This window comes from Hippopotamus amphibius, chromosome 3, assembly GCF_030028045.1.
Source record: "Hippopotamus amphibius kiboko isolate mHipAmp2 chromosome 3, mHipAmp2.hap2, whole genome shotgun sequence".
NCBI lineage: Eukaryota > Metazoa > Chordata > Mammalia > Artiodactyla > Hippopotamidae > Hippopotamus > Hippopotamus amphibius.
The window spans coordinates 118,368,547-118,381,417 of NC_080188.1; the positions used below are offsets into that span (position 1 = coordinate 118,368,547).

A 12,871-nucleotide genomic window follows, 5' to 3' on the forward strand; every position below is an offset into this window, starting at 1 on the left:
CTTTGCAACCAAGCCCCAAGAAGACATTAGAGTAGAATATCTGTATTCTGAGAATTTTCTAAGTACACTCCCCGGAGACATTGATGGAGGTAAAGATTTTATCGAGAGTTTCGTATTTCTTATCTGGTCCATTAGTGGCCTAAAGGGGACAATCAGGTCAGGTCACAGCATATATATATAGGAGATCTTGGCCACCACAGCATGCTCAAAACTTGCTCTTTCTTTAGTACTTGGACCCAGGAAAGAAGCATGAAGTGGCTTGGGATCCTCATGCTGGTAGCCCTCTCAGAGTGCCTAGTCATGTAAGTAAGGGGACTGTAAGTGGCATCATCTCCCTTTCTGGAGTATTTCTTGTCCTCTTATTCTCTCACCCATCAGGGTTAGAAGGAGATATAATCATTCCCTGACACTCTTAAAATGCAACTCCTACTTATTGATGTGTACCTTCCCATGGAAACCAAGTGTTTTGGGATGGGTTGGCAGGGTTGCACAACTCTGGGGTTCCAGTCACATCATGACCTATGTGAAAATGGCACGTGTTGGAATTGTTCAGTGCACAACCTCTGCAACTGTAAATGTGCTCCTATGGAACAGCATTTCTCCTGTATTTGCTTCTAGGTCTTCTCTCTGCTCTCTTTCAGTTTCATTGTGAATGTGTCTCTGTCTTCATCTCTGTATCTCTCTCTTTTACCTCTTCCATCACATTGTTTTATTTTGTTTCTTTAAAAACTTTTATTGAGATACAGTTGACATACAATAAATGGCATATATTTAAAGTGTACTTTGAGAAAGATAGTGGAATGACAATGGTAATGGCTGACATTGTTTAGACTTCCTACATATCAGGTACATTATATCCATTATCTCACATAATACCCACTGCATTGTATATGGAGGATGGCGGTTATTATATTCCACCTTTTCACTGATGGGGAAACTAATTCTCCAAATGTTCATACAACTCACCCAAAAGTCCACAACAGAATCTGTATTCAAACCAAGGTCTTAGCCCTGGTCTTTGCATGGAGTTCTGATAATAACAGAACACTCATAAAAATCCTGGAAAAATACACATTGCCATTAACATGCAAAGTATGACAGTTACATAATAACATGGACAGATAATTGTTGTCCCTTCTTTCCCCAATGTTTGATGTAAGAATTCCTCTAACAAAGATCAAGACCATGCGAGAAACCCTTAGAGAAAAAAACCTGCTGACAAATTTCCTGGAGGAAAACACTGATGACAGGTCCCAGAATGCCACTGATGACCTGAATATTACTCTTCTACCCATGAAGAACTACCTGAATGTGAGTGTGTTCGAAGGATGGCACTCCCCAGCACCCCCTGGTGCTCTGGCCTAGCACGGGGGTTCATCTGGATGTACCAGGTTGGATGTTGGGGCTGGGGCACATTCAGGAAGGAGAAACACTGGGGAATAGGGACCTCACTTCCAGAGGAGAAGGCTCATCCTCAGCTCTTGGTCTGTGATGACTGGGCTCATCAATGACCAGGTAGCAGGTAACATCCGTTTCTGTGCCAAAGATACATCAACAGTTTGAGGGAGATTCTTCTTTCTGAACTAAGTGATCCATGGAGTTATAGGTAAAAGGTGAGCCGTGTCTGATCAAAAGATAATCCAACTGCTCATCAAGTTTGAAACCCCAGGCAGAGGAAGTTCAGCCCCTGTAGGTCCAAGAAGGACACCAGAGAAAAGTTATTGAGCCCTGTGGCCTGTGATGCTATAAAAATCTGACACTCTGGTTATTGTTATTGATTTTATTTTATTTATTTTTCCTCTTGCTAAGAACATTTATTGACATACAGTAAACTGCATATATTTAAAGTGTACAATTTTATATATTTTTTCATATTAGCAATGTATACATGGCAATCTCAATATTGTTATTGATATTAAAAATATCTCATCTCTCTTTCAAGAGTGCATAGGCCAGCCTGAATCATAGGCAAAGAGTAAATATGTGTCCAATAAAAGGGCCAGCTGCATGGTGTTGATAGCATGGTCCAAGTTTAGAGGAAGTGGTCTGGGGTGACCTAAGAGGGCCACCTGGAGAAGAAGACACTCAAGCTGGCCCTTGAAGGGGAGACTGGAGTGTGTCTTAAATGAAGGCACGGGGATGTCTCTGAAGGTGCAGTGGTTAAGATTCTGCGCTAATACTGCACTGACACAGGTTCAATCACTGGTCAGTTAAACAAGGTCACAAACAGATTAAAAAAAATAAATGAAGGTACCATTCTGAGCAGAGGCTGTGAGGTGTTGCATTTGGAAAATGATTTCAGGACACTTGAGATACCTCAAGGAAGGCAGCAGTCCAGGAATCAAGGGTGGCCAGGGCAGACAGGCCTGTCCTAACCATCCAATCCCAATCCCCATAGCTGGCCTATGCTGGCAACATCTTCATTGGAACACCCCCTCAGGAGTTCAGGGTGGTATTTGACACCAGCACAGCTGACACGTGGGTGTCTTCCATCCAATGCGCCAGTTCCTCCTGCCGTGAGTACCTGCTCCAACCACACTGCCCGCCTATCTTATACGTCCCTAATAGCCATTACACTTTCCTTGGCACTGAGGGAAACTCATCACTTGTGTCTGCAGGTACACACAATCTCTTCAACCCTCAGCAGTCCACCTCCTTCCAGGTCACAGGCCAGTCCTTCAGTGTCAGATATGGTGTTGGGAGGATTGTTGGATATGTTGGCTCTGACACGGTACAGGTAAGTGGAAACCAGAAGCTAAGTTAGGGTTGGCCCTGGTAGCAACCACTGCTTACAAAAGAGAATCAGGACCAACTGGAAGGGCTTGTCTTCCCCAACATCCCCTAGTGGCAGGCGACCCTCCCCTCAGGGAATGTCCCTAGGGATACAGCACCGCTGCTGACATACAAACTTCCAGAACAGCTAACCCAGAGTGTGGCCTGGGGTGTGGATTTCCAGCCCCTTTGCCCATTAATAGTTCAAGGTTCACTTTGCTGGAAGGCAGGAGGGGGGCAAAAAACACCCACTTTTCTACTCTCAGACTGTACCAGGCCCTTTCATGGTAATAACATGTTTAATCCTGCAACAACTGCACACAGCAAGTATTATGATTAGCTCCATTATACAGAGGAGGGAACTAAGGTGCAGAGAGCCAGGGCCTTGTAAAGGTCGCACATTTAGTAAGCGGTGAAGCTGGCCTGAAGTCAGGATTCATGCAGTTATGTGATATTTAGGGAGAGGATAAAACTGACGTTGGGTCCCTGGGGTCAGCTGAGGGCTTCAGGCATGTGGGCAGGGAAAGCAGGGGTCACAGATGTGGGAAGGGCCTGATAAATGTGTTTTCACTGTAGGGGGCCTTTGAGAGTCCAATAAAATCTATGGCCTGCCTCCCCAATGTGCCTGAGTACTCTCTCTCTCATCTCTAACATACACACAATCCGAAAATCATTTTCCCATGCATAATTTTCATAAGAACTCCGGCATCAACATTGTATAAAGGTCTTCTGTCTTCTTGGGCAGATGCAAAATCCACAATGCATTTCAATGAATTCAGTCCATTTCTGTCATCCGATCATAGTGATGCCAAAGAGAAGACTACCCTACTCTCTGCTCATTTTGTCCTCCAGTAGGAACCATTTGGTCCTGTCCTGAGTCTCCGTTTCCCCACCTGCACAGAAGACATGAGGCCAATGTGACTCACTTCAGATGGTGTCTGCAGGAGGAGCAGGTGTTTGTTAAAATCCACAGCCCTGCACAAATGGAACCAGGTTTCCTGTCCCAGCTTGGTCTAACCATCTGAGGTCAACCCAGGGCACAGCCAGGCCTCAGGTCTTTTCTGAGGTGCTGATAGCATCTCTAACCCAGCCCAGGCCCAGATTCACATCCCAAACATTTATGTGGGAACACTCTCCTCTCCCACAGATCATGAACCTTGTTGACATGGGCCAGGAATTTGGGCTGAGCGTGAAAGAGACTGGGTTGGATAATATATTCCCTGATGGTGTCCTGGGCCTGGCCTACCCCAGCCGTGCTCCCAAATGGATCACACCTGTCTTTGACAACCTGAATAATCGAGGCCTCATTTCTCAGCCTGTCTTTGCCTTCTACTTGAGCACGTAAGTCTGAAAATGACAAGTCCTCTCTCTAAATCAATTGTAGGGTGCTTTCAGAGGCATGAAAAATTATAGACCTCCTGATCCAGAGTTTTCCTGAGAGACTGTCTACCCCAGCATAACTACATCCCCAGGGCCACCACTGGCCCCACCACTGTTTTCTCTAAATTAAATTTTATTGGAACACAACCATGCTCATGGGGTTAAGGGTAGCTGCTTGTTCCAGGGTGGTGGAGGCAAGAGTGAGAGCAATGGAAGGTGTCAGGCTACAGACTGGAGGAAAAGACAGCAGGGTTTGCTGAAGGATTTGATATGAAGGAAGGAGAGGGACGGTGGGAATGTTTTCTTCCTCGCTAACATTTTACTGGGAGCCCAGGACCAGCTACACAATTGGCAGGAGCCAGCGAAAAATGAAAATGTGGGACCTCCTGCTCAAAAAGTATTAGGAAATTCAAGACAGGGATAGCAGAGGTCTGGTGCCCTGCTGAGGGTGGGACCCCAGGGATGGCACAGGTCACAGGCTGGTGAAGCCAACCATGGATGAGCCTGAACCCATGCACTTAGTGCACTAGGGCCTCAGCTTTTCTGAAAAATGACAGGCTTCACAAAGAAGCCAGAGGCCTTGAGTATGGTGTCCTCTGAGGTTATTTCTGAGCACTCTGGTTGCTGAAGTGGAATATGTCCTCTTCAGAATAATGGTGATCAGAGCCCAGCCAGGGGTGATCTGCCCAGCTTCAAACCTCTTCTGTGCCACTCATTATTCAATGACCCATCATGGTCATGTAATCAATCCATCCATGCCTCAATTTCTGCATCTGTAAAATGGGGACCATAGTAGTGTCTCTGATAGGTGGATAAGCAGAGCCCCCAGACAATGAGTGGCATTATTCTCTGACAAGGATCCTTCCCTCTTCCTTCTCTCCTCAGCAGGCAGGAGAATGGCAGTGTGGTGATGTTTGGTGGGGTGGACCACAGCTACCACAAAGGAGAGCTCAAGTGGGTACCAGTGTCGCGGACCCACTTCTGGCAGATAAGCATGAACCGGTAAGCCTCTCCCTCTGAGGGTCAGCCCAAGTGAAATTCACACATGTGGACATGGACACATGCAGACACACACAAATGCACACACAGACATGGTCACACACAGACACATATGCTCCAACCACAAAGACACACATGTAAGCACATATAAACACACACATTGGCAAACATAGAAACATGCAAAGGAACACAGACACACGCACACACATACAAAGACACACACAGACACACTCAGAGACACAAAAGCACGCGCACACACACACACACACACACAGATATACATACAGACACACACCCAAAGAAACACATAAACACACATATACACACACCACCCATTGGCTTAAAATCACCCCAGGCCTCCTGACCTGCACCCTGACCAGGATCCTGGACAGGGTCCTGAGAGGTGTGTGCAGCCTGGACAGGGCTGCACCCACTGTGCTGTGAGGCAGATGGCAGGTTTTTAGGATCCTAAAGTGAAGTGAAAAGAGGATTAGGGAGAATTTCACCAGCCTGAACAGGGCTAAGATAAGATGATGAAATCTCCAGGACTACCCAGGACCAAAGGAGTTCTTAGTATACAATAATGCTAGTTTAAAAACAGGGAACGTCCTGGACAAACTTGGAAAAGTGGTCTCCTTAGGGAAAAGATTAACAGCAGTGGAGAGAGGTTGGCTGCATTCTTGAGACTTGAAAGTACCCATACAAAGAGACAATTCCGCTACCCATTGCCACCCACCCCCACATCCTGGGAACCCTGTGGGGTAGAGGCTGTGACAGAGAGAATCAGGAACCTGGGATCCAAGACTAGCCTGAGAACAAGAATAAATAACTGATGGGATTCTGTGTGATACCCTTAGCCAGAAGCGTATGGGTCCTTTGGGGGGCCCTGGGCTATTTCGGGCATCCCTTGGCCGGTGGCCTTCGTGTCTGAGCCGGGTAGGAATCCATGCTAGGCAACAACTTCTCCCAGGGCAGCCTGTGTCTCCCTCACCACCACTCTGAGTATCTGCTGCTCCAGAGAGCCTCCAGCTTCACTGAGTGGGATGACCCATTATTGGTCAGACACCAGACACAGGTCTCTGGTTATTCCTCATGCATTTTTTGACTCACTCACTTATTCATTCATTCATTTATCCACTCAGTAAAGATATATTGTGCATCCACTGTGTACAGCCCAGTTGAGGGAGGCACTGAGGATACACCTTCCCTTACATCTAGTGAGACAGACATACATGAAACAAGTCACACCCATAATGAATTACCACTTCTGTATTTGCTATAAATGAGGAAGAGTCTTCGTAGATAGTGACCAAGAGAGGAGACTGATCTAGTCTGGGGGAACTCTTCCCTGAAAAAGGGACATTTAAGCTAGAAACCGGAAGATGAGAAGAAATTAGCTAGACAAAGGGGATGGGAGTCTTATAGGAAGAGCGACCAGCACATGCCAAGGCCCTGAGGCACAAAGGAGCCTGGTGCATTCAAGAACTCAAAGGAAGTGCAAGAAGTTTATGTGACCAGAGCAAAGGGAAACAGTCAGAGCATGAGCTGAAGGGCTGTTCTGGAGACAGTCAGGGAGGGGGCAGTCATGGGGGGAGACTTCAGTGTGATCCTGCTGCCCAATTTGTCCCACTGTCTCTCAGCATCACCATGAATGGGTGGACTGTTGGTTGTTTCCTTGGATGCCAAGCCATTGTGGATACCGGGACTGCGTTTCTTCTTGGCCCAAATAAACTGGTCACTGCCATCCACAAGCTTATCAAAGCCACTTCTTTTGGTGAAGAGGTAAAGGGACATCACAGGGTCACTCTGGGGCTCTCCACACACCAGGGATCAGCTGAGCCAGGCTCTCTCCTCTTTATCTAACAGCACGTGGTTAAATGTGACAGCGTTAGACACCTGCCTACAATCATCTTCACCATTAACGGCAATGACTATCCAGTGCCCGCTGAAGCCTACATCTGGGAGGTGAGGGGCTAACCCTGGGGGCTGGTTCTCAAATCTGGGCCTTGCAGGAATCCTTGGGCTGTTGCTGGGAGGAGCGCGCCCTCTGGAGGCCAAGTCACACCACTGCAGATGCTCCTGAGCTCAGGAGGCTAGACCAGTGCCTCACACAAAACTAACCGCCTGTGTGTAAAGGGCAGTCTGGACACTCATCATCCTGGAATATATTTAGACACTGCCCCGTGCAAGCATGCTGTGAGGCACAAACAGAGGGGAACATTTAGGGCCTCTGCCCTCAAAGACCTTCAGTTCCACCAGAGTCCTCAGATGGATGAATATGGAAAGTCAGCTCTAGCAATCTCTGAAATAGGCCAGGTGACCAGTGAATTTGGCTGGGGTCAGTCTCAGTGTGCTGTCCCACCGTCATAATTAACATTCTCCCTTCCCATGTCGACAGTTTACTGATTGGATCATCCATTACACGATTCCCCTAGTCTAGCTGCACCTTCTGCTTGCTAAGCCCCAGTTCCCCTGCTGTGAGTTGAGCTACCAGACCCCTCTGTGGGGGTGCTGGATGCTCATGTGAGTAAAGGGTGCATAGTAACTGCACAGCCGAGGCAAAAGATTTAGGCTTAATGACATCCCCTTATCGGAACTTAAAGGAGGATAATGGGCACAAAGAAGACTTTGAGGAAGAGAGGGACTTTCAGTAATTTGAAACCCCCAGCCTCATGTAGGTATAAGGAGGCCTGCTTGGGGTGAGGCAAATCTACACTGGACTCCATGCAAATGGCACCCCCAGGGGCAGTGCCAAGTGTTGCCAGGTTTGGATTAGGGGTGATGAGGGCTAAGGACAAGGGGAGCACCAGGGTAAGTCACCCAATCCAGTCTCGGGTGCTGGAGTGGCCAGGGAAGGTAAGCCTGGGTCCAGGAAGTCTTCCTAGAGGATTTGAGCACAGTCTTAAAGGACAGGCTGTGGGGAAGAGGGAGAAGAAAAGGCATTCTCTTCAGAGAAAACAGCGAGCATGTGTCAGAAGGAAAGAACAGCAGAATTATGGGCCACTCTTGTCCCCCCTTTTTTTTTTTTTTTTTTTTTTGGTTTTATGGAAGTATACTTGTTTTACAATGTTCTGTTAATATCTGTTGTACAGGAAAGTGACTCAGTTATATATATATATATATATATATATATATATATATATATATATATATATATATATTCTTTCCCATTATGGTTCATCATGGGATACTGAATACTGTAGTACCCTGTGCTATACAGTAGGAATTGTTATTTATCCACTCTTTATATGGTAGCATGCATCTGCTAATCCCAAACTCCAAACTTTCCCTCTCCCACCCCCATACCTGAAGTCAACCACATGTCTTGGCCATTCTTGTTTTTGGATGGACACCCCAATTCCCCAGCTGCTGAGACAGTAATTTTGTTCTTACTAAAGGAGGGAAATAAAACTGAGATGCCACTGGCTCTGGAAATTGAGGGTGGCGGCAGGTAAGGGATCAAGCTGACTGGGGTGTACTTTTGTCTTCCCCAGGATCCTCAAGGTAGTTGTATCAGCTTTCTCCGAGGGGGCACAGAGACCTGGAGTCAGTCTGAGATCTGGATCCTGGGTGATGCCTTCCTGAGGCTGTATTTCTCTGTTTACGATCGTGGAAACAACAGGATTGGCCTGGCTCCTGCAGTGTAAATGCTGCAGCTGCTTCAGGAATCAATCAGACCCACTCCAAACACACACTTACTCACATATACATCAGTCCTGCCCAGGGATGGTGGTGGGCTGTGTTTGGTGCTCTGAAAAGCTTTGTTCTCAGTAAAGAATAAAGGATTCTAACCCAATGGTGCTAATATGAATGAGCACCCCTCTTTGGGTTGGGGAGGTACATCATAATTGGGCAGGACCTAGAACGTCCCCTGAACCAATGTGAGAGGAGCCCAACTCCAACAGGCTTCAAGGAAAGGGGAGACGTACTGGAAGGATGCTGGGGATATGGGACACAGGAATCAGAGTAGAGTCAAACATCTCAGTGACTGGACCCAAGAAATCAGAAGCCATCAGCTCACTCTTTCTCTCTCTTGTACTTTCTCTTCCCTCACCTTTGATTCTCTTAGCCTGACAGCTTTTTTCCCTCAGGCTTCTACACGTATATCTCCAAGGCATCTAACCCAGAAGGAAACAGGCTCAGGAAACATCATGGTACCAGGGAGGTCTCTGATTGGTCCACCTTAAATCATGTTTCCAGCCCTCGACCATCCATCCTGGCAGGCACATGGGATACTATGATTGGCTTCACTTGGTCACATTACCCTACCCCACATGATTGACAGTTTCTTCAACAACCTGTGACTGCAGCTGGGAAGAGGCAGCCCCAAAGGAACTGGAAGGGAGTGTTCTAGACCATGAAGGGTTGGCTACAGCCCCACAAACTCTACCACCTCCTCATTCAGAGGGATGGTAACGGGTAATAAAAATAGGTTCTATTCTTCCCATCTCAGTGAAACTTTGGCAGTGGTCTTCTCCTCCACAGGGGATCTGGGTGAGGCCTTCAACCTGAGATGGTTCCCCTTTGTTCCCTCACCCCAGTCACCAGCTCTCTGCCACCCACACAGTGGGTGTCTTTTCTAGGCCCAATTGCCAAGTATGGATCCTTAGCCAGACCCACCCCTCCAGGGCCCAGCATGTTCCTTCCCTTGGCCTCCAAGATTTCTGAGGAAGAAACTACTCTTGTAAAGGGGGACCAAGGGTGCACAAATCCTTCAGCCTTTCGGAGCTTCCTCCAGGGGCAAATCTACAAAATATTTGCTTCACGTTGCCATGGTTAGGCACAATTAGAGTGGAAGCATCTGTTCTTCCCAACTGGAGACCTTTTGCAGACGCCTAGCCTGGAGACAGCAAGAGCCAGAAGTGGAGGGAGACTGAGAGGAGAAAAGAAGCAAGAAAGAATAAATAAGGTGAAAAACAAACACCAATGGAAAGCATTGTATGTGCCTTTACTCAGGGAAGACAAACATTAGTGAAAGGGACATATTGCTTCCTTCCTCATTTTTTCATTCAATACAAATTTACTGAGCACCTACTGTGTGTCAGGTGCTGTGGTGGACCCTAGGGAGAGAGCACTGTGTTAGGAACCCACAGCCAGTTCATGGAGACAGATAGGAGACAACCCCCAATACAGAGGGCCAGATGGAGAAAACAACAGAGATGTGGATAGGAGGTCAGAGAGATGAGGGTCTTCCTCTTCAGGGTAGCAGGGAATGGCTGGGGGAGGGCAAGAGTGGGGTCATTGAATTTGGACTTGCCACCCCACTTTGAAACACACCCCTGAGCCCTGAAGTTACCATGTGTGTGCAGATTTGCCATATGTCCAGGGATCTGTGTATCTGGTCACTTTGGGATGACACTGGATAATGATCAGCTTGAGAGGAGTAAAAGAGGACCAGTTGCAGAGCTGATAAAGGGGGGAAAGATGAGATCTGAAGTGTTTTTTTTTTTTTTTTAAAGCAAATATCATGGTCTGGGCTTAAAGGAGATTTAATGAACAGTTTGTCAAACTTATTTTTCAAGTGCTCTCCAGAGAACCATAAGCAATGTCTCAATGTTTTGAGAAACCACCACTAATAATAATAATAAAAGTTCTGGTTAATTGCATATGCCATTTCCCTGTCTCTGCATGAGCCCCTGCAGTGTATTGCCACCAATGTACAGATGAAGGATGTCTCCTTCAAGCTTCTGGCCCCAGTACTAGTGACAGGCACATAGTAGGCCCTCAATAAATACATGTTGAATAAATGAATAGATGAATTTGTAGATGCTTCCACTAGAACACACTGCTGCATCCATATTGGGAGACATATGGTGTCATCAGGGCTTAGTGCCAAAATATCAACCAGGAAAAATCAGGCTTCCTTTCCCTAGATGAGCCTAAAACTGGGGCTGGAGCTGTGCCTGTTAATCAGCCCTCTGTTCTTCAGCCTGTGTATTCTTAGCCTGTTCTACCAACATTAGGATAAATTCTGCTCTTCATCAACATTTTTTTTTTATTTTTGGCTGCACGTTATGGCATGTTTTATATTACTTCCCCATCCAGGCATCAAACCCACATCCCCTGCATTGAAATCCTGGAATCATAGCACAGGATCAACATGAACTCCCAAACTCTGATCTTCAAGATAACAATCTTCCCCCATCTTCCACTTTTATTTTTTACCCACAACAGAGCAAAGGGATTTATAGCCATTGGTGAGAATAAATATAGAAAAAAAATGGAAAATGATAGACCTTGAACCCTTCTTGAAAGAATGTAAATTGGTACAATCATTCTGGGGATGACTTGTTCTTAAAATATGTATAGCCTTTGTCCCAGCAACTGTGCTTCTAAAGTTTATGCTAAAGCAATGAATAGAAGCACCCAAAATCTTAAATAGCAAGGGTATAGACCTCAGAGTCTCTTACAAAATGGAAAATCTGGGACATTCCAAGGCTCATTAAACATAAAGTGTCCACACCATAGATAGACCATCATACAATCATCCACTTTAAAATTGTGTTTTAGGAGAATAATTAATGTTATGAGAAATCATTCCAATATGACATTGAGAGAAAAGAACAGAATACAAAACAACATGATCCTATATTTGCTAAGCACATGGAAAACAGTGCAGCATATTCACCAGGCTTGTACATCCTGGAGCTTATCTCCCTGGGTTCAAATCCCACATTTGAGTCCAATTATGTGACCTTGATAAGTTCATTTCTGGACACTGATTGCCTATTATATAAATTTGAGATAAGAATAGTTCCTCCCTCACTGATTATCAGGAAAAAGCAAATCAAATGACAGTAAGCTACCATCTCACATCCATTAAATGGTCATTATCAAAAACAAATTATAAAAACTGTTAATGAGGTTGTGGAACCCTGTACACTGTTGGTGTCGGTGTAAACTGGTGTTGCGAGTGGCAAACATAATGGAGATTCCTCAAAAAAGAAGAGAATTCCTCTTTGATCCAGCAATCTCAAATCTGGGTATTTATTCCAGAAAATGAAAATCATGATATCAAAGGGATATTGGTGCTGTCATGTACATTGCAGTATCATCACAATAGCCAAGATGTAGAAACAACATATATCCATCAACATTTGAACGAATAAAGAGAATGTGATAGAGGCATACAATGGAATATCATCTGGATTTTTTTTAATATTAATTTATTTGGCTGTGCCATCTCCGAGTTGCATCACACGGGATCTTCAGTTGCGGCATGCAAGATCTTTAGTTTAGGCATGTGAACTATTAGTTGTGACATGTGGGATCTGGTACTCTGACCAGTCATCAAAACCAGGCCCCTGCATTGGGATCATGAAATGTTCTTCACTGTGCCACCAGGGAAGTCCCAGTCATGGCTGTTTATGTATTTAATTTGTTTCAGTTGATATCCTGTGATGCTAAACTTGAAACTTTGCACCTCAGATTGGGATTTGAACCCTGACAGCCGGGACACAAACCCAGCAAAGTCTCAGACTGGGACTTGACCCATGTGGTTGGGATGCTAACCTGGCCAAAACCCTGATTAGGGCTTGAACCCATGCTGCTGAGACTCGAACCAGGCTAAAATCCAAAGTCTTCCAACTGAGATCACATTCCTGCTTTCAGGATTTAAGGATGCTCAGTTTCTTGATGTCTAATCACATATAGAATTCAGTGAGAGACCAAATAATAGGTAAGAAATTATTTAGAGAGAAACAGACTTCAAAGACAGACT

The 12,871-nt window shown here is 45.7% G+C and overlaps 1 protein-coding gene across 1 annotated transcript; it reads left to right on the top strand.

Moving 5' to 3' along the window:
• The first annotated feature begins 234 nt into the window (after window positions 1-234).
• Window positions 235-8,798, top strand: LOC130849215 (pregnancy-associated glycoprotein 2-like). Its single transcript, XM_057727953.1, has 9 exons — window positions 235-302; window positions 1,161-1,311; window positions 2,399-2,516; window positions 2,619-2,737; window positions 3,920-4,113; window positions 5,038-5,154; window positions 6,792-6,933; window positions 7,018-7,116; window positions 8,646-8,798. The coding sequence occupies exons 1-9, from the start codon at window positions 250-252 to the stop codon at window positions 8,796-8,798; spliced, it is 1,146 nt and encodes a 381-aa protein (XP_057583936.1). The 5' UTR covers window positions 235-249.
• Window positions 8,799-12,871: the final 4,073 nt, after the last annotated feature.